Raw genomic sequence first — 27,502 nt, forward strand, 5'->3', positions numbered from 1 at the left:
TTTATCACTTCCCTATTTTAAAACTAATCAATACCACTGCAGGACAGCAACTTTCTGTGCAAGTAGAAAACAAGATGGCCTAGAGCCCTTGGAAATTCTCCCTGTTACCTACCAGCTTGATACCAACTCTGCCGCTGTGTCTGCATTTCGCACTGCCGGGGCTGTAACACGGCCTTCAACAACGCAGCAGCGGCGACGACTTTGCTTCCAGCAGCTCAACCAGCCTCGAGCGGTGAGCAGAGAAAGAGCCCCCTCTGCTTGCTTCTCCGTAGCTGTGGGAAGTGTGTGTGCAGAGACGGGGTGTTTAATGGAAGTGCTCCTTTGCTGAATGGGTGTGTGGGGCGTAGGAGATGTTTGCTGCATTATAAACCCGGCTGTAGGTCGGGAGAGGAGTTCCGAAGGGGAGAACAACTACTTGAGAACCAGAAAAAGGTGCAGTCTGGCGACACACACAGCACTCCAGCTGTAATTGGCTTCAAGCAATTCATAGTGGCCAGGCGGCTACAAGCTAGAGAGGAGGGATTGAGAGTGTGTCCGTGAGCACACGCAGCAAAGTGTCCAACACGCTATCCAACTGTCCCAACAGAGCTTTTAAGTGTTTGGGGAGAAAAGCTGGGGGGGAAGTTAACTAAGCAGGAGAGGGATGGAGGGTGGCAGAAGTCCAACAGTGGAAGGAAAAGATGAGGACCAATTTCTGTGCCCCCTTGACCCCACCGGTTTTCTTCAGATGTGTAATTCCTATGGCAGATGACACGGTGGTTCATGTGTCAGAGCCCATCTGAACCTTGTCACTACAACAGCCTGTACTGATGCTCCTTCCAGGGGAGAGACACCTCTGGGAATTACATACCCTGGCACAGAAAGGTTTTAAAACAATTCTGCCCTTTCCTTCATTCAGGACTCGTGCAAGTAACATACACGTTAAAAATAGCTGAGGAACCACACAGGCTTCTAAGACAAACCACAAGCCTTTGCATTAAGTTTTACCGACCTCACATGTAAATCGGCCTGTAAAGACTGGTAGCCCGTTACGTACTACCCAATTACTAGAGCAGGCATCCATCCTGGGCCTTTCACAGTGATCTGTAGCCTCTAACAGGTTCATAAACAGCTCAGAAAGACGACTGCTGTAGATTTCACTTAACTCCTTATCTATCTGCTTTAAACGGATTAAATGACTGTGTCATTAAAATGCTTGAAGTAAGCCTTTGATCATAAACTTCTCATCATTTTACAGTTATTGAATCTGATCCCTAATGAATCTTATTCTGCCATATTTCTCTGTCTTCTGTTCCCAGCCTTGTTCCCCATTAGTCCTGGCTCCCCCGTGCTAACACGACTGCTTTGTATGCCAGCCCGCCACCTCCTCACCGCCCTCCAGCCTGTCTGCTGATTGCCCAGCCCGGAGGCATGGATGAAGTGCAGGAATTTCATCTGAGGTGGGGTCAGAAGGAGAGAGAAAACAATCCACCAAACACAAACCAGGCGAAACACTCTCTCCACATTCGCTGCACGGCGGCGTGACCGCCCCTTTTACCTTCCGACGGCCCTTTTTACAGCGATGCCAGGGCCCCGCACGCTGTGCGCCAGGGCAGAGAGAGGGAATTCGGGCAGTGCACTCTCCCACTCTTTGAGGAAAAAATGGGTTTTATTTACATAGTAAAGGGGTGAGAGGAAAAAAAGCACTACTGAGGTCAGGGGATTTTCTGCCACAAAGCACCATTGGATTTTACCGGCTGTAATGAAGGATGTGCCTGATCTCTGCAGAGGCGGGGGAGAAGCCCAGCTTGTGCTACCGCGAGTGCCCCAACAGACAGCCGACAACAGCCACCAGCCAATGCCCAAGCACGGCAAGGGAAAGCCACTGCAGATCCTGGAAAAATGTCACAAGCCTAGTCAGAAGCAACCAGTGAAAATGGAGGGAGACAAAACATCAAATGACCTGGTCCGTGAGCAAGTGGGGGTTGCTGGTAGTCAAGGAGGACAAACATTCACGGTTCTGCAACAACTGGTAGAGATGGGGGACCCCGAGGGTTTTACTAAAGTCATTCTGCGTTCAAAGTTTTGCTCCAAACTCAATCAGGCTACAAAACCAGTGATTAAACATGGTGCTAAATCTACCTTCTTGCACCAGTTTAGTCTTGACAAGTCAAGGGACTTACTAGAGATCCACAACAGAGGGCCGGCAGGGGGATCTCCAAGCATTAGGGTAAAGACGGCAAACAGGCAGGGGCTTTTGATGCATTAGACATTTATAAAAATCTTTTTTTAGAAGAGAATGTCAGTATCGGGTCTCACAAATCCTCGTATTTTCTCCTTGAGAAGAAGATAACCACTTTATGAAACACTTGAGATAGATAGGGTTTTTTTTAGGGAAGTCCATTTTCATCAGGCACAACAGAAAGAGCACGCCTTAGGAGCTCACGTCTGGCTATCGTTCAAACAACATGGAACGACTCCATGGCGAGAGTGGCTTTTATCCTTCAGTAATCAGTAGACACAAAAGGGAAAACAAGAAGGTCCTTCTAGCAGCCACAGGAGAGGAAAAGTACTGTACCACGCTTCATAAGAACTAAGTGCCTGTTTCAGCTGTGAACTCCACTAAAGTCACATGAAAGTGTTAAACCGAACGCTGAAAACCCACACGTTTGATATGGAAGAGGCCTATTATGTCAACTTGCATAGTCCTTGCCAATGCAGCACACTGACTAGTGTTAATCATTCTGCGTTCTAATTATCTTACCATTATAGCAATTTCCCTGATGATCATCCTTTTTTTTTTCCCCTCCTTTTGCTGTTTTTCAGTGTTTTTCAATGATGCAGGCTGTATGGCTTGGACCACCTCTTTACCACCCGAGCGTTTCCAAAGAATCTACCAAAGGGTGTGTGATTATCTCTCTCCGTCATTCCCTTGGCTTACCAGGACATACTTCGTACTTTTAAACAAAAGGATGTGAAAGAGGAGGACGCCGCTTTGCTTCTGCGCCCTCACACGCTATGCACTGTGGAAACCTCCCCGATGCCCCAGTGCCAACCTCTCCTAGACCCGGTCCGGTGACACGGAGCGGAGCAGTGTTGACTACGATGGGACAGCAGGAAAACAGCATCCTCGCTATTGCCCAGCTGGAGTGAGACTGCCTCAGTAACTGCAGCAGAGCAAGAATGGATTTAATTTATTTTCTGCTTTACTCCAGCGAGAGAAAGAGGCCAGATTTACCCCGTGGCCTCATTCCTACCCCCAGAACGTTAATGACTTGCAGATTTCACAGTGAGTAGGCAGAAGCAAAGATGAAGACAAGTCCCTTGAACCAAGGATGCGATCAGTCCATTCTGCCTCATCAGCCTCATATACCTCCTGGGTCATGGAGGGACACCATCTTTCACTTCATACCCTCATAAAATTTGGGAGCTTAAAAAAAAAAAACCAAACTAAAAAAGCAACCCAGTACCCTCTTCCTTCCCACCCAAGCAATTCAATTACCTGCCAGACAGCACTAAGAACCCATTAGAGAAGAATATATTTTGCATTTGCTGTGGAAATCTCCTGGTGATCTTATCTGTCTCTCAGTTCAAGCTCAAAGCTCAACTGTTTTTTTTCTGCCGGTACGAGGAGACTTCAAGCAACAACGAAATCTTTTCAGATGGGGAGAGTCATCTCTTCATTTAGAATTTACAAGAATAAGAGAGATTTATGGATAAACTGAAACAATAAGAGGAATGGCTACGGGGCAACCTACTGGATTCTGCAGGGCTTTGAGTTAACTGCTCCAAGCAGTGAATTCAACATTATCTTGATCTGACTGCCTAAAGAAATAGATACTTCAGAAGCAGCCTTGCCCAGTAACAAGTTTTCCGGCTATCACTGAGTGAATCGGTACAAGGGCATCATCTCTCTCTTTCACGCATTTCTAAAGGACTCAAGACTATCTTTTTGATCCCCTGGAATCATGCAACATCAGTAAAGAGCATTAAGTTGAACAGAATAGCCAAGGAGCTGAGATGGGGGATGAAAGGGAAGGCTCAGGAGGAATACACCGGTGCATTGACCGATAGGTCTGGTTTGCAGTATGTCCAGTATTTTTTTTCTCTAGGATGCTTGAGAGAATGGACCACACAAAAACCTTCAGGTGCAGATGCAGATCTATCTTCCAAGTGGTTAGTGTCAACAGCAGCATCCTACTCAGAAGGTATCAGAGACCCTGGGAAAGCGGAAAAGCCACAAGACATTGTACATTCACTCCCCAAATTACTCAGAGCTAGAAGTTAGTGCTTAGGTGCCACCACAGCACAGCCACCAGGCAGCACCAGGGAAACCCTTTCAGATGTTATACAATCACTATTCCTTCCCACCATCCACCTGAAGAGGACCCTAGCGAATCATAGAATCATAGGGTTGGAACGGACCTCTGGAGATCACCCAGTCCAACCCCCCTGTCAGGGTCACCTTAGAGCAGGTGGCACAGGAACGCGTCCAGGCGGGTTTTGAATGTCTCCAGAGATGGAGACTCCCCCACCTCTCTGGGCAGCCTGTTCCAGTGCTCTGCCACCCTCAAAGTAAAGATGTCTACGATATTGCCACCTCCTTCATTTCAACATCTGTGAACCCTAAGCGAGCAGTCTGACAGCCGTCGCAGTTGCAGCATGGCCAGGGAAGCACTCCCAGCCCAATCCTCCATCTGTTCTCCCTCCTGAGCAGTTCTTCCCCTTTCCGTTTGGCTGCCTTTACCGTCCCTTTGACCACACTCCAGTCAGATTCTGCTGAAACAATCTGGGTGATCTTTCCTATTTTACACCCATATAAATCAAGACACGTCTACATATAAATACAACTGCACGCATTCTAACAATTGCCTGCAAACATATACACACATATATATGAAATTAAATTCGCTGGTGTTGTATTTAAATGTTCAGGCTGCTCCACCGTCATAATATTAATCACACTAGCTCGCACATATCTAATCGTGCTTTTCCTTGCACACTGAACAGATCAACCTATGAGCACTCCCTCACTCCCAGGGAAATAACCTTAAGGTCAGCAACTCTAGCTGAGATGGATCTAGAGGGAAAGCAGCTCCACAGCTGAGCTCCCCTGCAGAGATTGCTCTGCCAACAGCTTTTCACATGCCCCTACTCATAAAAATGAGAAAATATCTGTAATTACTACTGATTGCAACTGTGGTAGTATTGCACAGAGAGAAAGGATGTATCCACTGGAAGACAACCAAAAATACACGAGAGCATCTCCGTGGAGCTCATCTTTGCTGTGCAGCCTTCATGTTACTGGTTTTTCAAGTTTTTCATCTTACTAGAGCCAGGAGCACAATGAACCCCCTTTTCAAAAGCAGCGTCTTTGTTCTGAAAGGTCACAATCTCGACTGAACATCTTACGTTGTGTCCAACACACACAATAGTTTTCAGGGACTTTTTATTTCATTTTAAATGTCCTGCCAAAAAAGGCGAAGAACAGGCACAGCTTCTGTATTATTTAAGGTACATGGGGATTAAATGTCGATGGGGGGAAGCAGCAGTGTTCCTAATAAGCTGAACCCCGTGCTTGGCTAAAGACACATGTGATGGATCACCTGGGAAACCCTCCCATCGGTATTTAACACAACTGGGCTTTACAGACACCACCGCTCCTTCGTAGACACAGCACCGCCTCATGTGGCACTACTGATTTTTAAAACAAGATACAAAGAAGATGCTCTTTCCACAGCGTTTCACTTCTCCTGACACCCTGACTGTTTATCCTCATTTGAAGAGAACAGCCCTTCTACCTACATTAGGCTCTGTCTTCATTGCTATTGTTACCCGTCTTTCAAATCTAGGTAGGAAAGCTGTCAAAAACAATTACTTTTTTCTGACTCATCTGGATCTATGTCTCTCTCAAGTTTTATCAAAAAATAGCAAATGGAAATTGAGGTAACTTTGGAAACTTAAGACTAGGAAGAGATCGTATGATGACCCGACTGCATTTGGGGTGCAGTGACAGAGGTGCTCTGACACCGGGGTGTTACTCCTCCCCGGTCTCCCCAGGCACACCACGAGCTCCGATCCCCAGCGAGCCTGGACCCCAGAGGGAACTGCTCCATGGCAAGCGTTTGAGTGACAGAGGCACGGCAAGTTCCCCTTCAACCCTCTGATAAAATTCTTTAGGGGAAACCCATTTTCTTTATGTAGATCTCTGCCTCCAGGCATCAAATAGGTGGTAGGTCGGTGTGATCAAAGGGAAGGGCTCTGGGACACGTAAGATAACACATCACATCAGCACGCTTGAATCCCCCTGACGAGGTCACATAAAGAAAACATGTTTCTCTGGAGCACGCTGCCATCTCCATCAGTGGCTCAGCTCAGAGTATCTCCCCATTTTCTCACGTGTATTTAACACCGTTATTACTGCTGCCCGCTCTTCACCGTGACATGAAACAGGCAGATTTTCCTCTTCTCCCCACCACAGGCACAGACAAAAAAATGGCTAAACACTGACTTCATTTCTTTTCCATAATCTGGGTAACACATCCTGGTCTTCTGCCTCTTAGAGACGGTGGCAAGTTGTCCGCATACCAAGCAGTAGAGGAAAAATCCTGCACGTAACCAGAGTCTCCTTATCCGAAGGAGAAAACTGTTGAAGAATATTACTGATTTTTTTCACTTTACACAGACCAGTGGCAAAAAGCCAGACCACAACAGAAGAACAGGCAAAGACACGGAGAGCATGAAACTGTGACCTATTGCTTTGTTTTAATCACAAATTCAAAACTAATTGGGTCGTCAAAGGCTGAAATGATAACGAGTAACAAAAAGCTAAAAGCCTAACAGAGAGCTGTAACTTATGGATGTGGTATTCGTAGCAATCGGAGAAGTACAAAGCTCCAGTAAACAAACCTTGCCAGGCGCTATTTTCCCTATACGGGTCTAAACGACATTTTTGTTTTGTTTCTGTGACATCGTAGCAGAATTCAAAGCAGCAGAAGAATAACAGAAAACGTAGAAAGAACAATTGAAAACTAATTCGTGCCATCAAATGACTACAGAGACAAACCAAAAAACTATAAAGGGACAGTCACTCTTATCGTTTCCTGAAACTTTGTTTTTCCTTTGCTGTGTGATAAATAAGATTAGAGGAGCTTAAAAGGGAAGTCTCTTTTTAAAACGGTCGTGTCTGTCTCCTCAGCCTTGGCTTTCACCTGCAGGATGATTCTGGGGAATCGGGGAAATGCTCTTCTTGCGCAGGAGCCGTCTGCTACTTCATCAGTGAGCGTTCTGTGTTGGGGGGGACATTTTATAAACACAACTGTGTGTCTGAGCGTGCAATTGTAGCTGAAATTACTTATTTTCTTACGTCCTTGCTTTTTTTACCATACCAGAACACTAACAGAGGGGCGTCTCTGTCACCATACCTTCCATTCGTGAAAGCGGTACACACACACAGAGAATACCCCCGGATTTAGTGGTTTACTGACCTCCTGCCACGGAACCAAGTCTTGCACGACTTTTAAAACCTCACCATTCATTCTGCAGTGACTGTTCAGAAAAGAAAGGCTTGTTCCAAGCCAGCTTTTTGTACCACTGCAGGACTTCAACAGAAGAACACATGCACTCCAGGAGCAAACTCCTCCTCGGTGTAGCAGCATCCTCATCTGCATTTTGTGCTCGTCGCCGATTTTTCTACTCTAGCATGGATGGCACCTCTTAAAGTTCTACGTTTCGTGTCTACTTGTACAGCGACCTTTTCAGGGGACGTTTCCCCTGCCCCAGCTCTCTCCGTGCTTGCTCCGAGCTCTCCGTGCTGCTGCTCAGGTATTGACGCTCCGCGCACTGACCTTTCCCTGCTTCAGAGCTGTTCGGGGAATCCAGAGCTCACCCGTCTTCCCCTTCTGCTCATCTAATGAGCTGCGTGATGCCACCCAACTGCTGATATTTTCAGGGATAGTGGCAGAAGTACATTAATGAATTTATTATGGATTTTTGTGTTAAATGTATTATGCAAATGTTAATCAGTTTCTGCAGAACTTTGAGAATGGTGCTGCATGAAATAAACAATACAGCGTTAGCTCTGCCAGCAGAATTTATAGACCTTCAGGTGTTTAATATTCAATGTGCAAATTCCTTGAAAAAAATTTTTTTAAAGGGCATGTTGGTAAAATTTCACTGTGCAAATGTGAATCTACGCGCTCCTGGTCCCTGATGTTAACAAACATTAACAAGTCTGTACGGCGCTTCTCCCTGTTTTATTCCACTTCCACTTTGCACATCACATTTACCAGGGCCACTGAGGCCAAGAAACAGCTTCTCCTTCAGCCACCTCGTGACAGATCTACAACTAGACGACAAGTTTATACTTCTCCTCTCGGTTCCCATGGAATGTTTCTAATTCCTGTTAATTCTAATAAATTCTAATACATGCTTACAGCGATCAGTAGAGATATTTAGGTCATGGGGAGACTCCTGGAAGTGCAAAGGTTGCTGCAAATACCTGAAAATACCTTTGAGGCTAAGAATTAGGAATGCCAAGCCCTGAGTGAAATGCCTGTGCTACGCTTGAGCTACTGAGTCAACAATTAATAGAAATGGTATGAATTTAACCAAGGCAACACAGATTTTTACAACACTGTTTTTCATTGGTATTTTGAGCAAAACTATGGAGTGACCCCCTGAGGGGTCTCTGTCAAAACACACTTGAGCAGATACGTGCTTCCTCACATCAGTGAAGACTTGCTGCAGCCTGTGGAGTTTAGAAGATAATCTTTGCCTGTAGAAGATGAGCTTATTGCTGATAAAATCCAGGAGTCTGCGGAAGAGATCACAAATTGCTCCGTTCCCCATCCACTCCCATGAAACTCAACGTACTGGATGAGTGGGTCAGCGCGATATGATATGACCTTCTGCAGACCTGGACCTACACTTCTCTGCCTTCTTCATCTTCTTTTTACTGGGTCCCCTGCTGTATGTTCTCAGCTATTCTATCTCATAATTAAATCCCTCTGAAGCACACAGATTTTTTCCTATGCCTTGACAAACATTATATCTGACCAGAGAGATGCCAAGTGGTTTGCCCAAACCCATTTAAAGAAGTCTTTTTTTTAAAAAAAGGGCTGAATTAGACCACCTGAGATTTTCATGGAGGAGCAGCTGTGTGACACAGGCTAATGTGGACCACATCCTGCAGAGATGAAGGAAAAAGGACAGGAGGTTTGTGAAAGGGAAAGTATGCAGATAATCCAGGAAGACGACTCATGAGCATTTGAGAGGTCAATTAGGGAACTTTGAATGGTTGACCATGTCCTTTAAGTTTTATAACAATGTAAATGATTGATTCATCATTCTTCACTGGTCACATAATGAACTGTTAGACTGTTAAATGACCTCAACTTTGCCTTGGGCTCTTAACTCCAAGCCAGTTACTGCCTGGCCGCCAAAGTCCTGACTACAAAATGAGTCACTAACGTTTAAAGAGGAGAAATGCTCCCTGTCCACCACATAGGAATGTGCACCTGAGCTACAGCTCCCAGGTGTTTTGTCAGTCCCACAAAACATAGCACTAGGGTAAGAAGGAGACTGGCCCAATCACAAAGGTTGCAGAGATACAGGGAAAAAGAAACACGAGCGCACTCTGGATGCCCCAGCACCTTCATCCTCTGTGGATATTTGACTTGAGAACTTAATACAGCAGAGAGCAGCCGCCCACCCTCCCTGCAGAGCCCCTGCTTTGGTGGGACCAACCACCACAAGTCCATGCTAGCTTAGGCAGGCCAATTAAAATGACCCAAAGTAGAAAAATAGGACAAATCTTCAGACACTCACTCCATTTGTATCTAACTTTACCAATTATGTCAGCTACTCTTACTAAAAAAAATGATAATATTTCTGCTTCAATAACTTGCTTATTTCTTATCTTCAAATCATTATAGCTCCAACAAAACTACCACTGAAGTGGACAAGTGGTTTACGCTTTAATTTGTGCAAAAATAATCAATTTAAAACATGGAAGAAAGCAAGATTTAATTTAACCAGATTAATATCTTAAATCGTAAAGTAGTTGATAACGATGGCACAGTTAGACATTTAGAAAGGAACAACTGCACATGCATTAATGAACACCTCAAGACACATTAATAAAGTCATATCAGCATGACCTCGTTAGTATGTTTAGTATGTTTTTCTCAGGCAGCTCCTCCAGGGACTCTGTAATAGGGAAATCAGTCTCTTCTATTCCAACAGCAAAATTCAGCATAAATACCAACTTCTCGCTGGGGAAAGTTTTCTGATGACTGTCCTCATACCATAAAACCAGTCAAATCTTTCCAAGCTCTTTGAGATTATGGGCAAAAATAAATGATTCCAATATGCAAAAATAATACTGCATTTTTATGAGTGCTGCTGTTAAATTACTGACCAGCAGAAAGGCCAAACACAACTAGTTATTACTGTGACCAAGGGCATCACACTGAAAAGTTGATCAGTGCAGAGTTTGTGCCAAACCACAAACCTTTCACACAGCCAAACCACCCTCGAAGGGTCTCACCTAGTCCCTGAGATCCTCTCCCAGCTTTCTGTGACCCTGTTCAGGTTTCCTTGGCTACCAGCATCCACAGGTGATTCCTTTGACTCAGAAACGACCAAGAAAATAAAGACTCCTTCCACTAAGCCTCATAAATACACATGCTCAAAGGGATTAGGCTGCTAGCTTGGCTAAGGGACTAGAGGTGATTTTCAAGCCCAAACACATGTCAGTGTAAAAAACATCTCCCTGGCCTTTATCTGTACAGATCCACTTATCAGAACTCTAACTGGAGTTTCATTTTTCTCACCAACCAGCTGTGAACTAATTACGAGGACTTCTAACTAGTCCTGCTCCCTCTCCAAGCATATGGATCCAATTAAGTCAAACTGCAGCTGATTTTAATCAATCTTCCTTGAAGCAGCCAAACTTGAAGAATCTCTTCTCCTTCAGCTCGATGAGTAGAGGAGAGCAGGAAAAGCAGGAGAGTAGTATTTGCATAAGGAACACTTCACATCCGCTTGGTTGCCTGTAAACACAAGGCTCCTAGCAGCGAGAAATGCTAATTGAACACTCCTCACAAGTCTTTCCTCCCACTTTATCCGAAAAGCACTGATTTGATCAGTCTCTTTTGTTCCTGGCATCGAGTTGCACTTTTCCACCAGCAGCTCAGGAGGATGGTTCAGAGCATTTCAGATAACTAAACAATCCAGACCTTTCACTGAAACCTCAGCAAATCTGCCCGCCATAACCAAGCAGTAACTGGGACACCTCCCACCAGCCCAGGTTGCTCCAAGCCCCGTCCAACCTGGCCTTGAACCCCTCCGGGGATGGGGCAGCCACAGCTTCTCTGGGCAACCTGGGCCAGGGGCTCACCACCCTCAGAGTGAAAAGGCTGCCAGGTAGCCTTTTTTGCTTCATCAGAAGAAAGAAGGGTAGGGGAGAGGAAATAAAATTGTCTGATTAAACCCCCTCTTTTCATATATTATTTGAATCCCTCTCCTGAGCTACAGTTCAAATGTTTTTCTTAAGATAACATCCTGGGCGAGGGGAGGCACCCTCAGCAGGGTGTCATTTCTCTCCAGTTCCAACATTTCTTGTGTTTTTGTAATCTGAGGTTTTTATTAGCAGTAAACACCTGACCAGTGAGTAATATCCATGCTAAAGTCTTTATACCAGTGAAGGAAAATCAATGCAGCCTGCAGCTAGGTGTCAAGAGCCAAGGGGTTTTGGAAGAAGAGGTGTGTGGAGGTGGAAAGCCCCTTCAGCCATAATTCAAGCTGTCCCCACACAAGCACAGAATCCAAAGAGATGTCAGATGTTACAGACACTGCTGAGGATAGCCATCAGTACCTCAGTTTCTTTATTTACTAATACTGAGCTCAGGGAGCGTGAATCACGCACCTAACACAAAAGTACCTTTTTCCATGTGCGCTCTTGCCCTCTGGCCAGTCCATCAGGGTCCTGTAGTTCCCAAAGTGGGCTATTGGTATCAGCAGCCAAAGCAGAAATGAGCAAAATTCATGTGTCGATACTCGGATACAAAAGGATGCGAGAGGAGGCAAACATTTTTGAAACTTTACTCCTTTCCACACATCAATACAGTCAAACATTGACCTTTTTAATTACCAAATATTGGCTGTATCTCCCTAGATTTCATTAACACACGTGGCTTTATGAACTCAATGGACTTCAGTCCAGTGTAAAGCAGTCAAAGCCTTAATTCTACATCCTGCCTCCTCCTCTTCCAAATTCACGATTTTAATACACCCCTTCTATGTATCTTTCATTTAGTAGATACAATTCCAGAAAGGCAGAGGATTTATTCTCAAAAAGAAGGAACTGCAGATAAAGATTTGTCAGAAATCGCCCTCATCCTACCTTGTTTAATGTCACCCCGTACTTTCTCTTATGCCTTTATTTGATTTGATGCCATGCTTCTCCCATGTTTGTAATTTCAATCATCTTTTCTGGTCAGTAAAATTTTCTTCTGATCTCTGTATATAAATTTTGTCTTGCTTTTTTTACCCTTTGTGGTAAACGGATGTTATTTTAACCCATCGTTTCCCAGTGATTTCTTTCAGAGATGGGAATAAATAACATGTCAACCTAGCAACATTTCAGTGACCTTATCTGAGCGTATAATAATATTTTCAGCATATTTGCTCAGCACTGATAGAAGAGGTGAATTTCTAAGTTTATCCTTAACTTAGTGGGCTCCCACTGTAAGGAACCTTCTTTCAACGTGTTTATAAAAAAAGTCATTCTAAGCTTGGCCTGTCAAGGTATTCGATTCTCAAGGTGAATAAAAAATGGGAAGGCTGATGTTTTCCTCTCTAAGGAGTTCTGAAATCTTGACCATTCAGGTGGGCACACACTGATCAATACTGACACTTTAGCATTCAGCTTCCATATTCCTATATTTATGCGTTCCTCTTTACTTCTCCCCTTTTGGAAAAGCTGCTTTTGGCAGCCAGTCCTCTAAGACACAAGTAAAGTGCGGAGCTGAGGAAGTGGGGAGCCACCTCCTGTTAAATAAAGAATTAAAGCCATGCCTCAGCCTTGGCAAGGCAGATGCAAGAGCATGATTACCTTCATTCAGGTCACTAACTAGCCTTTTGGGGGATTGGCAGATTTCTCTTTCCTAGACCTGCTAAGCCAGATGACCATCTTTCTTCCCTTTTTCCACACCTACATGTTATTTCGTTCTTCCCGTATAATTTTGATTCTGCTCTATCTGCAGGTCGTTCCTGTTCTCCCCGACTCCCTGCACAAAGCCCTGATCTGCACAATACGGCATTCAAACAGCGAGCATCATTAATGAGACAGATCATGGGGATCCCGTGAGGAGCTCTCAAAGCCTTTTTGGTGAACAGTACAACTGTTACTGTACAGCAGCTCTACCGCAGTCTGAAGGTCCCGTCTCGCCCCATCACCCCACTGCTTTTCGACACTGTGACAGCTCAGCTATCCAAACAGCAGCAGCTGCTGGTCTCCTCTACCGAGGACCAGAAGGGAGACACTCAGCAAGACTACACTGAAGACTTCAGACCTTTCCTCTTTGAATGTGCAATTTAAAAAGCTTGGTGTTTCAGCATCTCAAGAGCAGTATGAGCAGATGAAGTAGAGCACCTCGGGACATCACACAGAAAACAGGGGATTCCTCTGGTCAGGCCTTCTTGGAAAGCCAGCAGCCACTGTAAAACAACGTTGGCAGATTAAACGTGACCTGAGTGAGTTGTAATCTGCTGTGAAACCAAAGCTGCTGTTGTGTTTGCCGGAGACCTAAGCATCCAAACACCAGCCCAAAGCTTTCATCTCCTTCTGATGACTGAAACCCAATTAAGGAGAGCCGGGTGACAGGTTTCACACTAAACATGGCTCAGCAGAGATGCTCAGCAACTCTTAGCTCCCTGCTTTATCACAGCTGTCACTTCCCCTGTCTCTAGGAATTGGTAATAAAAAAAAAAAGATTTGATTCGCCTCTAATAGGTGTCAAGATAAAATCAATGGTCTGTCTGAAAACTGAGTAATTTCAAACCTGCAGGTTTTCTACCATGAAGCAATTTACACAAAAATGGAAAAAAAAAACAGAAGAGAGAAAGAAAGAAAAATTAAGAGAATGAAATGCTACAATGCCAAATTGTTCAGCATATCAGAGAGAACAGAAAGAGAGATAACACTGTTCATAGCAGGATGGGCTTTGATTAAACAAACAGGCTCAGGTTCTTGTTTCCTCCAGCACCTTTCAAACAAAAAACACTATAAAAGCTTGAAGCATCTCCCGTGCCCCTCCTCTGCAGAGGAAAGCTGTTCCCAGGAGGAGAGCTGGCTGAACAGAGCACTCAACGGCTGCAGGTGCCCCTGCCCTCCTTCAAGGAGGGTGAGACTTCACTGAACTATCCGGAGTGAAAAGCTGAAGACCTTCTGCCACACGGGACAGCACTACCTCAGGAAAAGGTAAAACACCGACAGTAGCAGAGCAAAAGAAACACACCCTTTCGTCCTTCTGACCCCACACCTTCTGCCTCTCGGTGTCCGTGATCTGGAGATGCTGCCATGTCCTCTTCTCAACAGCACTGATGCTTCCTGCCTTGGAAAACTACTACCCAAGGAGGCCACAAACCAGTGGCCTCTGTCTCCATCACTAATAGCAGTGGAGTCTTCAGTGCGAATGGAGCTCAAATTTTCATATTGGTTCCGTGCTGTTAAGCCCTGTCTACACTCCACCTTTGGCACGAATGAATTTGGAGACAGACAACTTAGGGTAGCAAAGTTATTTAAAATTGAATGGGTTTTGAGGCTCCAAGAAGAAGAAGAAGAAGAAGAAGAAGAGGTTCTAAGCAAAGGTATCAAAAAAGACAACTATGTTTGTGTGACTGCATCTGACATCAAAACACTCCAATAATATGGTCAGAGTTACGGGTGTGTTGGTGCAGTTTGCAAAGGCTTCCGAAAAATGCCTTGCTTCCCAGATTGAGGGAAGCAAAGTCGCGTGCTGTGAGCACTCGGGCACATCTGGTGGCACAGCGATGGCGAACGGGGCACAGCAGGCTCTCCAGCTGCTCTGCACCTCCACATCTCCTACCTGCAGGGTCAGCTTCTCCAGTTTCATTTCCAGAGATCTCTTCTCCTCTTCCAGCTTGCTGCGTTCAGCTTCCAGCTCCTCAATTTTCAGCCTGGAAAAGAAGGAAAAGTTAATAGACACTGTCCCCCTGCACTGTCATCGTGCCTCCCAAAAAAATCAAGTGAACCATGAAATCACAAGCAGGATCAGACTATTACTGCATTCAGTACCACAGTTACACAACTGAGGCAGTTAAAACATATGACTAAAAGACACAAGTTTGTATGATGAAAATATAATTTGTCAAAGTATATTAAAAATATACAACTTGAATATAAAACAAATCCAACTCAGATTCTTCCTGAACCACGGACTGAGTCTAGACCATCATATTTAATAACCACCAACAGCTAAAATCTCCATGAGTGCATCAAATCTCTTTTTGATCTGATTTATACTTTTGGCCTTCACAACACTCCTTGGCAGTAAGTTCCAAAATTTAATTATGTGCTGTATGAAAAATTAGTTCATTTTGTTTTATACTTCACATGTGATTATTTCACTGAGTGCCTGTTAGTTCTGCTATGAAAAGTTGTGAATAATTGTACCATACTCCCCTCTCCATACCACTTTACAGGCCTCCTCTATTATTTCCTGAAGAATCTCAATTTAGCCTTTCCTCACATCCAGGATTTTCCATATTTCTGCTCATCTTTATTGCCCTTCCTTGTTCTTCTGCAAGCTTTACATAGACTTTCTGCTATGAGACAAGCTAGAACTACAAACAGCACTCGGATGTATTCAGTGGTATAATTAGACTTTCTCTTTTGTTCTCAACCTCTTTTCTCATAATTCCTAGTATTCTATTTGTCTTTTTAACTAAGGAGCACCTACCTGATATTTTTAGAAAACTGTTCACAATAATATAAGATCTCTTTCTTGAGTGATAACAGCTCATTTAGAGCCCGCTATTGTGGGAGTAAAGGTAAAGGCGTTTTCTCTTATGTGCATGGGGTTTGCAATTATTGACGTACAACCTCATTTCCCATCTCCAGCAACATCGTAAGATTCTTCTGAAACTCTGAGCAGTCTGATAAGCTGAATAATCTCCTATCATCTCAATTTCTGCCACCTCACTATTCACAAACTCCTCTTAGTGCTGGACAACAAGTTCCCCATAAAAACCATTCTAGGACCTAGAGGAAAACCCTCGGTATTGTGAAAACATTTGTTCTTTGATTTAACATCTTTTAACTTTGTATCACATAAGCAAATTAATAGAAGAAAAAATGAAAAGTAAAAAGACATCATATTATCTCTGGCTCAGGAAATCCTGGCGCCAAGGCACCAGAAACTAGGAAAGCCTTCCAGCAAAGCACCCCAGTAGCTCTGCCCGACGCGCATGGTCATCCACCACCGGCCACCCCTGCAGACAGGCCACTGGGCCAGCCAGCCCTCTGGGATTCTTCTATTCTTATTAATCCAACAAAGAACCTTCTTTCTTATTCCATCAGGGGAAAGTTTCTTTGTGACCTTTGGCTCAAAGCTTTTTGAAAGGTCACATATATTATATCAACCACATCGGCCTTAGCCAAATGATTGCTGAATCCTTCAGAGAACTCCATCAAAACCGTTAGGCAGGTGATATTATTATAAAAAGTTCGATATAACATTTTTGCTTGCATTTAAGTACAGAGCACAAAAACCTTAACGCTGCTTCAAGAACCTCACCTTTCGCATGTTAACTTCCTGGGATCAACTGTGCAACTAATGCATACTGATATTGATCTTTGCATTGAATTTTCTCAGGCTCCTTTTCCAGAATATTTTAAAAAACTTGATTATCTTGCTTGATAATATTCACTTTTAAATGACCTGAATTAAGATGAAAATCCTTGCACCTTGACAGTAAACAATGCACCCACCTGCCAATATCCCTAAATTATGCAAGAGAAATTTCAGGTACAAGCGAGAAGTCGTCTCTCCTATTCACTGGGCAAAAGTTACAAACTTTTCCATAGAAGCTGGTTGATCTACAACATGTTCAGCACAGAAATGTCTCCTTTATAAATATGCAGCTTGAATTGCTTAAATTATTTGTAAGCCCGACCCCTGCTGGTAATTTTCAGATATTATAAAATATCATTTTTTTTTCCACTCTTGGAAGCTTCTAAAATGCCGAGGAGCAGCTTTTAGCATTGTCCAGGCCATTAAAAAAGATCATCAATAATTTTGAGAAGAGACACAAAGCTAGCGGGGACGGAGGATGCTGAAGAAGCAGGAGACTGAAAAGGTCGAAAAAAATGGAAATTCAGATTGGAATTAATGCTTTTAACGGTGTGTTTCTAAATGGATTGCAGAACAGGCCACACGAAGAGCAACGTTTTTCTCTGAGGAACAACAGCGCAGCAGCTACTGAAAGGTCAGAGCCAGACACAGGACTCTCATCTGTACTTTCTCCGTACTTGACATGCTGAATTTTAATTTAGAACACATTTCTCTCCATCCAGCCTCCCAAATAAGCTGTGATGTTGCCGTTATCTGCCTGCAGAACTTCTCTCCGTGTGGAGGTTTAAGCTCAGGCCTCTTTGATGCCCTTTAAAAATCATTCACAGCAATCACCAGAAACCATTTCACAAAGATCCGAGACAAAGCGAGCCGTTAAGTCACTATATTTTCACACTGTTTCACCTGCAATTTTAAGATTTAATAATTTGTTTGTGCCCCTCGTGCCTCAGTGAGGAAAGGGCAGTGATTTGCAGCCATGCAGTAGACACAGCTGGACCACGGATCTTGTGAGCGGCAGCACATGGGAGCGCGCCTGACGTTCACGGCCTCTCCCCCAGGAGCTCGCCCTTGGGCTTGTCCCTCAGGCGCCTGCTCCTTCCCAGCACCCGCAGTTGGGGTATCACCAGGGTATCCTCCTTCCCAGCACGTGCTCTTGGGGATATCACCGGGGTATCCTCCTTCCCAACACCTGCAGTTGGGCTATCACCAGGGTATCCTCCTCCCCAGACAGCGTGGGCGTCCCCGCCGTGTGCAGGGACGTCAGCCCACCGAGCTCCCCTCCTCTGCGCCCATCGGAAACAACCCTTGCTGCTTCCTCTGCTCTCAAGCCAGGGAACATTGCTGTAACCTCTTTGCACCAGAGAGGTTTTTAGGACTGACTAGTACTTTCACTCCTTATCCTTCTCCTAACCTATTTTTAACACTGTTAAGTGTCCTGGAGCTCCAGAGGGAAAGCATTAAGAACCATTAGCAAACAGTTTGTGCTATTCTAGCTTTGCCTTCCAGCCCTGGGGAACTCTTCCCAATGGCAAAGAGAGGGAGAAGCAAGGGAAATCCTATCTATATATAAACACAGCAAAGCATTTGCAGCTGGTGGTTAAGATACGGCAGTCAAATATTGAAAAATATTTACTTGCTTGGCACTTGAATTTTTTCATTTACGTAAATGCAGGTACAGGGCCAACTGTGTACTGTTTTCGGATGCAGCAGCATCCACACAGGCAGCCTCAGTCCGCAGGTACCTGTGCTCTCCCTGTCCAGGGACACCTGGACAAGACAGGTGATGCTATTTTATCACCAATTTGCACACCCCAACTTGTCACACATGGGAGTTACTTCCAGGTAGGGAGAACAATCCAAGATAAATTCCTGTGAGAACCACAAAAAGCAGAGCACAGAAACATCGGGGTCCAGCACAACCATCTACCAACTTCATACCTGGCCATTTTAAAAGCAGCCTTGTGGCACGAGGAAGGAAGAAACATCAGTTACTTTCTGAAATACCGACAGCATTCTCAAGTTTTGTGACACAGGGAAAAATCATCCAGATTAATTTCTGGCAAATTTACCCACTTCTTCCCCATACAGGTGTTTGAAAACGTTAAAATATTTAAACTGTGGCAAAGATCTCTCAGCATTCCTGGAAGACTTTTCCTGCATGAGATGCAGACAGCTTAACCCAGAGTTGAAGGCTCCACAGGCACGAGGTAGATTCAAGCCTTCGCCACAGCCTTTCATAAGATCAAATGTAGCGCAAGACTCATTAGCACGTGCTCAGACTTGGATTTTCCCACTTGTGAAAGCTTTATATTACTCCCACTGCATGTTTCACTGTCCCAGACTAGAAGAGTGAACAAGAAAAAAACAAAACCCACAGCCTCAGGTCTCCCAAAATGGCACTTGTGAGAATCAGGAGACTTTCCACCGTGTCTGTCTAAAAAGTGCTTCGATGGCAAGGGACGGTGCTAGCAAGAAAGGCCAGGCTGCTCCCAGATTAGAAAGGCAGAAGGGGGAATTCTGATTGATTTTCACCAGCATCGAGGCACTTCCAAAAGTCCTCTCTCAGTCCAGAGCTTTTCAGTGGAGTTAAGCAGCAACAACTGCCCACCATCACCCCTTTATCGTTCTTTGATTCATTTTTAATGTTCTCAGATGTGTTATGCGCTTGCCTGTAGAGCAGCGCGGGTATCGCCGACGAGGACATGTCTCACAGAGGCCCCATCTGCGAAGAGGACATGGCCATGTGGAAAAGCTATTGCCGAACAGGAAACTATTGAATGGAGCAGAAAATGTATGTGTTGGGAAGACGCTATTAAGGGATCCAGATGGCATTGAGATGGTGTTAGGAGCAGAGCAGACAGAATTCCAGCAAGTGTGACTAATAGGCATTGGCAAGGACATGAATTTCTTTTGAATTACAGTAACTCTACCCAGTCACTAAATCCACAGAAAACACTTAGGATTTACTGGGGTTGCAGTTTGACAGCAGAAAGAAAAAGTTCAGATTTGTTCCAGCTGAAAAGGTCCTTCGGCTGTTGCCACTTAAGTTTTTAGTGAAGTTCTTTTTAAATATATTACTTTTATTTATAGGTTCTGAAATACTAGTTTCTGCACAGTTACCACCTTCCCTCTAAGAGGTGCTAATGCCCAAATGCTCTCTGCTTTGCTATACCCCACGGTGCACGAACTCAAGAGTTTGGCCACGTTTTCTTTTCATAAGATCCTCAGAATATAAACAAATACAATTTCAGAGGGAGCAGCAAGAAGGGTGAGAAATGACAGCATTAGCACCGGCTTTTATTGTCTCTTCAGAAACGATGATGCTGGGAGAGAGTTTCGTATTTAAAGTTATAAAAGGTCTGACGGAAGAGCACTTTGTTCTCAAGAGAAGGAGGAAAAACTGATAGTCTTTCAAGTTTCTCGCTGAAAATTTACTTTCCATACTAAAGAAAAATGCAACAAAAGATATATTTTTAAAAGCTCTCATTCATTCACAGGAGGTGAATACAGATTCAAATGATCAATACAGATTTTTATTTTTTCTCCTTTATGTCTCTCCTGCTTTTGTTTTTAGGAGTTAGCTTCTAACCACGGGGTGTGTATGGAAACGCCTGGAGGCTCACGGTCCATTCCTGCTCTGCAGAATCCCTCACTGGCTTCTGCTGGTTTTCCTCTACTTTTCACACTCCTTCACGACAGCAGCTAACTGGAGAGGCTGGGCTCCAGCCAGAAGAGCAGACGCATCGTCGTGTAGGTTAATGGGATTTCAAAGACCACAATAAACTACAGAAGTGGAAATAACTCCCTCATAAGCTGTGGCATTTCTTTCCCCACTTTCCAGTTTGAAAGTTTGCATTCTTCCCCCTGGTTTGTGCCAGAATTAAGTTCGGTCAGCGGTCTGTAGAAGGAAGGAGTAAGAGTGGAGCTCACGCCGCTCGTTCCCCCTTAGCGGCTATGTAAAATTGAGTACACTGGACCTGCTGAGGGCACAAGGACACAGGAGGAGGACAAGCACAGCAGATCTAATCCCCTCCCATACTGATCTCTGTTCTCCTCCAGACCTCTTCTGCTCTTTGATCACAGCTACCCAATTCGCCTCTGCTGCACGGGGAGGACACATCCAGCAAGCCAGGAGCAGTGTCCTGGCGTGGACCACAGCACGTTACTCCTGAACCCCAAAAGCCTGGGGGAAGACAATGATTTATCTTGCGCTCCTTTGAGAAGGAGCCTCTTCTGTGAAGAAAGAGCTTGGCCCAGTTTCTTGTCCAATGCACAGAAAATGCCAGAAAACACAAAATAAGTAGTCAAAGGATATGGTTAGGCCTTAAGTCTACAAGGATAAGAAAAAAATCTTTATGGAGTCGATTCTACAATGCTGAATGGAGTGCTGGAGGGTCTGAGAAGACACCTGAAGCAGCAATAGGAGCCACCAGTAAGGATAAAGGAGCAGGGACTGGCTTACCAGTTCTCCAGCAAAGAGAGCTCCAGTACAACGAGAACACTTTGCACCAAGGCATTTACTGCTAGAGCCGAGCAGTGAAAAGGGTGATTAAAACCAAATAAATCCATGCTTTTTGGAACAGCTTTGTAGCTAAATGAGTACCATCAGGGCCCGGGACAAGTATTTAAATCAGCCGTAACAACAAAAAGTGCTTCAGTAAAAAGCAACAGAAAAAACAGCCTGGAATTAGATCCTGGGACCGTGGCCTCCATGCGTCCATAGCCTCAGGAGCATGAGATACTGAAATGGGAAAGAGAAGAAAAGGCAGAAATATCACCATGAAACAACCGCAGAAGCTTAGTCTCTTTGCTGAAACAGCTTTCAGTGTACGGGTCCTCACTGGAGAATAGCTCCGCACCACCAGCGGCTTTACTGGGAATAGGCCTGTGTTCGTGTCATACTTTGTGTGGAGGCTCTGACAAAATTTCATGAAAGGAGGAGCGAGATGAGATTAGTAATCAAAGAAATTCTTTAAAAACAAAAAAGAAAGAGAAAAAAACATTATCTAGAGGGTTTTAGGGCTACCTTTGAGCAGAACCTAATGCCACAATCCCGTAACAAGCAGGTACTCGGGAGCTCCACTTACTTCTCCCTGCCCAAGAAACAGGTTTTAATTCAGGGCAAAGCCAGACATCTCTATCCCACTGCCAGGCGCCCTCCGCGATATGAAGTGGGGCTGGACTATGTGGCAATCTAGCCGTTTCTTCCTACACACGCTGCTCCTGAAGCTGCTCAGTGAATAGACGGCAAATGCTGCTCAGTGAAGATAAACACCAAATAATGAGTTTTGGAGGTGAAAACGTCTCCTGCGTGAAAGGGTGCTGCAGTCCGTACCAGCCCAGGGAGGGAGAGACGAGGCGGTACTGGAGAAATGCTCTGCAAAGCCTCAGCTCCCAGAAGGGAGCAAACAGGATGCTGGCTTTACTGATAGAGAGGCATAATATTAATCAGGAGCGACGGGTTTAACGTGGCTGAGGAGGTGGTGACTACTCCTGCAGCAGTACAAACACCAGGTTTCAGAGGGTCTCGTGTGCCTTAGCAAAGGAAAAACCTGAATGAGCTCAGTTCAGACAGACACCCACGATCCACAACAGCAGATGGAGACAGGTTTATCCCCCTGAAAAAGGGAAGCCATAGCATACTATCCTCTACCAGACCTCAACCATATGAGAGAATATAAAAGGGAGATGCGTGCCTTGGGTCTTACGAACTATTACACCACCTTAAGGGAACTATAGGAGTGAGTCCCCAAGATTAGGTGTACAGCCCTAAAACATATTGGAATAGCTTAGCTGAACATGTGTTATTTTCAAACACCTCCCCTCTGCTATGGAACTGGGCTTTCAAAGCCATAAAACAAGCTCCAGAGGCAAAGCACAGGAGCAAAGTCATAACGTACCGGCCAGTAATTTCTGCTTTCTGCAAGATTCTACTTGCTGCAAAATCTTGCTTTCAGTCCTAAGAGGCACTAACGCTTTATAGTGATGGAGCTGAAAATATAAAAGAATTAAGAAATGAAACTCCAGCCAAAGTCTTACATCAGCTGAGAATAAAAAACTCAGCCTGTCAAGATCTGATTTGCTCAGCTTAAATAAAAGGAACTTTATTAAACATTCAGAAATGGATGAACTTTTCTGTGCTCACTATTTATTGTGTCACCTGCTTTGGAATGGAAGCTGTAAATGCTTTAATAAATACATAGAAAGGTTGTCTAGCTTCACTGTAGCTTTTGTAAATGCTCATGTATTCTCTGCTAAAACGCTGTTTTGTAACTCCTCTTTCACTGAATCACAACAGGTACCCCTCTGCCATCTGCAGCAATGCACGAGGGGAAACATCCCTCTTTTATCTCCAGTGCTACACACACATCAGTATTACAAAAGCTGGATTCTAAACCTCCTCACACACATGCCAACAGATCCCGTATTTACAGTCGAGATTTGGTCAAAATAAGAAACAAACAGCAATGCTGTCACCACAGGAAAGAAAGTCAACGGGGGAATAGTGACACAGGAGCCAGTCTTACGAATTAACTGAGAGCAAGAGACCCCAAACATTAAAGCAAAGAGCCTGCAGCCTCCCAGGAGTCAGACAAGCTTATAAAGCATCTACATGCAGGAAAGATCAGGGGCTGAGGCTTTCTGTTAATGCTTCATGGATTTCTCATGAAAATAAAACCTGGAGAGAATTTAAGAAGCGTACTCAGGAAAAGAACACCCTACTTCAGAAATACATGGAAAACACGTTCTGATCGATGGTACCATGGTGTTCCCTGAAAAGCAGGCAGCCCAGGTACACGGGCAGTCTATGCACATGTGCTTTTTCATGCATTGTGGCATGTAGGTCCTGTACCTGGTGCTCTACCACGAGATGGCAATAACCAGAGCTGGCACTGAAACTACCCTGGGCATTTCCCTTCTCATTAGTTCCACTGAAAAGAGTAGACTCTTCTCAGCATTGCCCTTGCTTTGCCTACCTGAGCGTGTCAACCTCCTCCTTGGTGATGGTGGTACTTTGCTCAGCTGTGCACTCTTGAGACTTCAGGACCTTCATCTCCACCTCCAGCTGCAGGAGAGAAAAAGCATTAGTTCCTCCAGTACTAATAAGGGGGACACACGAACAGCAAAGGGAGGAGGAGGAGATCATGATGTTCTGCACAGCTCAGACCTTTCTCAGGATACAGATGTGAAGCGCAACTCTTCGTGTGATGAATTAACAGCACACGGTTATCCCAGCTTCCCTCTGCAATCCCTTTTGCCTTCCCCAACATTTTCTCCAAGGTACATGAAGCACAGAAAGTTGATTGTTTCTAAGCTTCTGCTTCTCTTCCAGATATTTCCCCAACCCGTCCCCCATTGATAACGGCATGCAGAGAATTATCTGTGTGGTATTAGGAGCTCGCTGGTACCCGAGATTCAGCATTGACAGTTCAACCTCATTTAGCTTCAATTCCTCCCCAGAAGAGATGAACCACAGGATTATGCTTTCCTGTCCAGGGCAACTCTGAGACACACGCATTGAATCCAAAAGGCTGGGGAATATTTCCAGCACTTTCCAATACATGCTTTTAGCTCAAGCTGCTCAGGTAGGTCCAGTGGAACAAACAATTAAGAATACTTTCTGCCTCCAGCCTTGTTTGGGAAGGAACTCACCAGAAAGCACCTCAAAACTCTACCGACATCAAAACTTCTTCTACCTCTACCATTCCCAGGCTCCCTGACTTGTGGGAATCTGTAGCCCTAATTCAGCTATCAAGACGATGCACAGATTGATAAACGACATATGTTACTCGTTTCTAAACCCCTCAATTTATTATGAAGTGTAAGCAGAGACAAACTACCTAGAGGATACTCAAACTTCTGTTCCAGCACCATCTCCCAGCTTAGACCACCTTCACACTCATCCTTCAGACTTCGGATTTCCTTTTGTCATCTGTCTTTTAGCACCTGGCAACTAATTCCCCTAATAAATCTATTGACAGAAAGTATATTTTTCACCCGGGAGGAAAACAATAAGTAATCCAGCCCTAATTATAGATGCAAAACTTATGACCAAAGAGACCTCAGTGCTCAGCATCAGGGAAACAATCCATTAATAAACCATTCCCTTCAACAGCACCAATTAGACTTGTAGAACAAAAAAAATCCCATTGCAACGGCAAACTTCATGCGAAGACAGCTCCCCGTTTTTACAAGGAAGAGGAGCATATTGACACGTGAGGTCATACTGCTCAGCCAGAACTGAAATTTTGACATATTGCCTCTTTGCCCTTGCATGCTTACCAGAGAAGACAGACAGAGCACGGCAGCGCTGTTAGCAGGGAAGGGCAGAAAAGAGAGGGTTGGATTATTCTCCCTCCCCTTTCTGACACCACAGGGACGGAGCAGAAAGAGGTTTTAGCCTGATTTGCCCCCGGCACCCTGAAGCCCCATATTTTGACAGCCCCCTGCCTGTCAAAAGGCATCCAGGAAGAAAAAAATAAGCAAAGGCCCACCTGCATCATCAGGCTGTACAAATGTTAATGTATATTAGCTGCCTGATAAGATTATCACAGCCAGAAATGCTTCCCTCAATTTTCTGATTACTGAGCTTATCTCTCCCAGCTCAGCCCATCACAGATGGCTGGGGATAAAGCAAGCGCGCCAGATAATTCCAGGAATGTGAATAAAAGGTACTGGGATGAGGAGCAGGCTTCAATTCCAACCTATTTCTAGCAGGAAAACACTCATTATATCTCCCCTTTCCCGCGTCTGCTGAAGCCTGGATGTCTTTGCTATTTTGTGCTGCTTTCTGGACTGCTTGTGGACAGCATTTGAAGATGGAAGGGCTGGTAAACACGTTATTTATCATAGGCTAAGCGGGCTCAGCCTTGAGTCCAACTGCCACCTGCTCACCGACGTAAGCAGATAAATCACGGCCACCTTCTCGGGGGAGACAGGGGGACGCAGGGGGTGGGCGAATAATCTGCTGTTGTGATCTGGGGTCTCTTGTATTGGCTGCATAGAGAGGAAAAAAATGGAGTGTGTAATGGGCAAAGGAGACGGGAGAGTGAATGCACACGTGTTCAAGTGAATGCTGCCGTGGAAAGCATCAGTGCGGGGCTCGCCTGATACACAGCGGTGACAAATTAGCGCCAGGTACGCTCAGTAGCGGTGTGATGAGATTCTGCTGGGTTTGTTAAGAGTGCACTGTTGAAGGAGAATGAGAAGGGAAGTGCACAAGGACTGTAAGGGCATTTAATGTCATTTCTGTGTTCTCCTAGTTTTCAAGCACCAAAACTACCTGGACTGAAAATCTGATGTGCCTGCAGTGAGAAGGGAGAGCAGGGCACGGTGATATCTTGAGAGATGAAACAGGCTCGAGCGGTTAAATGTTGACACGGACCTGCTTCCCTCAACTAGGATTAAAACTGCTGGAAAGTTTCAAGTTCAGGTCAAGGCATAACTTTGTGCCACAGCAAATTATTGTCATTAAAACCTCATTAATCATTTATTTAAAAAAAGAAAGTAAACAGTTAAGGTATTAAGTATTTCATTCAAAATGTGCAGCTCATTTCCTTTAACCATTCGGGTTCAGTGAGGAAAACATCCCTGCTTGCCAATCTCACAGAAGATATTAAAAATGTTATTTATGTCTTTTCCAAGGCAAAAAGAAAGTTAGTTGAGATAAGATGGAGTGGCTTATTGTTGGGATCCAATTCTGCTTCCCAAAGGCAGCACAGTGCAGGCAAATAGGTCCTCATGGAACAAGAATGAAGGGAACAGCAAAAAAGAGCAAAAAAAAAAAAAAAAAAAGAATCCATTGATTAAAAGCTTCCTCTTACTTGCAGTTTTGCCTGCTGGATAATCCCAGCAGAACATGATGTCAGCAGGCTCCGCTCAGACCTGGCACACTGGTACCGGCGGTAAGGCAGTGTCAGACACGGCCACTGCCTGCTCCGCAGCTGGCCCCTCGCTGCCGTCCTGCTCGTGGTGCAGGCAGGAGGAAAGCGGAGGAAAGAGGAAGAAATGCAGCGAACCGAATGGGGAAAACAAACAACAGGAAGGCAGTAAGAAGGGAAATACAAACCCATATCCTACATAATTTTCAGCCCTTTGCACAAGCCTGGAATGTGGGGAGGTTACCGAGACCATTCCCTCCGACGCAGCCTCTCAGGGTAGCGCCGGGGACCAGGCGAGAAACATGAAATGACTCCCTGTGGTGGCAGTCTGTCCCTCCCTGTCCACTTGTCCTCCCGGTACCAGTGGCACAGAATGGCCTCAAGAAGGGACAAGGAGAGGAAGAGCCTGTCTCCTCTTGCTGTTTTCTCTGCCTAACTCCCATCACATCCCCCTTCCTCAATTAATTTCCAGTCCTGGTCTCTCTTGTTCACCAGATGCCGCTTTCAGCAGGCATTTTCTGCTTTTTGGACTAACTCAATATTCCTGTCTAAACTCTTCCAATTTTTATCAATAATTTTATATAACTGGCTGAGTTCAACTTTTATTACTTTGAATACATTAAACTAGCAGAAGCCATTACCCAGCAGAGAGGGGAAAAGGGCTGCTCAAATTACAGCTGGTTGCTGTATTCCCCCATTCACTACCGAATGACCTAGGGCAGGCTTGGATCCTTCAGCTCTCTTTTATGTTCATCTGGCTCT

At 44.7% G+C, this 27,502-nt stretch overlaps 1 protein-coding gene across 4 annotated transcripts in view; it reads right to left on the minus strand.

Moving 5' to 3' along the window:
- MAD1L1 (mitotic arrest deficient 1 like 1) overlaps positions 1–27,502 on the minus strand; it is a 369,255-nt gene that overhangs the window by 141,484 nt on the left and 200,269 nt on the right. For all 4 annotated transcript variants that reach the window (XR_008468072.1, XM_054212045.1, XM_054212046.1 and 1 more), the window contains exons 14-15: positions 23,837–23,925; positions 15,093–15,183 (exon numbers count right to left, since the gene is read on the minus strand). Coding sequence is in view for 3 of the 4 variants with exons in the window: in XM_054212045.1 (XP_054068020.1) it covers positions 15,093–15,183; positions 23,837–23,925 (180 nt within the window). In the remaining variant the exon portion in view is untranslated. The remainder of the gene's footprint in view (positions 1–15,092; positions 15,184–23,836; positions 23,926–27,502) is intronic.

The sequence above is a fragment of the Rissa tridactyla genome, chromosome 8, assembly GCF_028500815.1.
Source record: "Rissa tridactyla isolate bRisTri1 chromosome 8, bRisTri1.patW.cur.20221130, whole genome shotgun sequence".
Taxonomy (NCBI): Eukaryota; Metazoa; Chordata; class Aves; order Charadriiformes; family Laridae; genus Rissa; species Rissa tridactyla.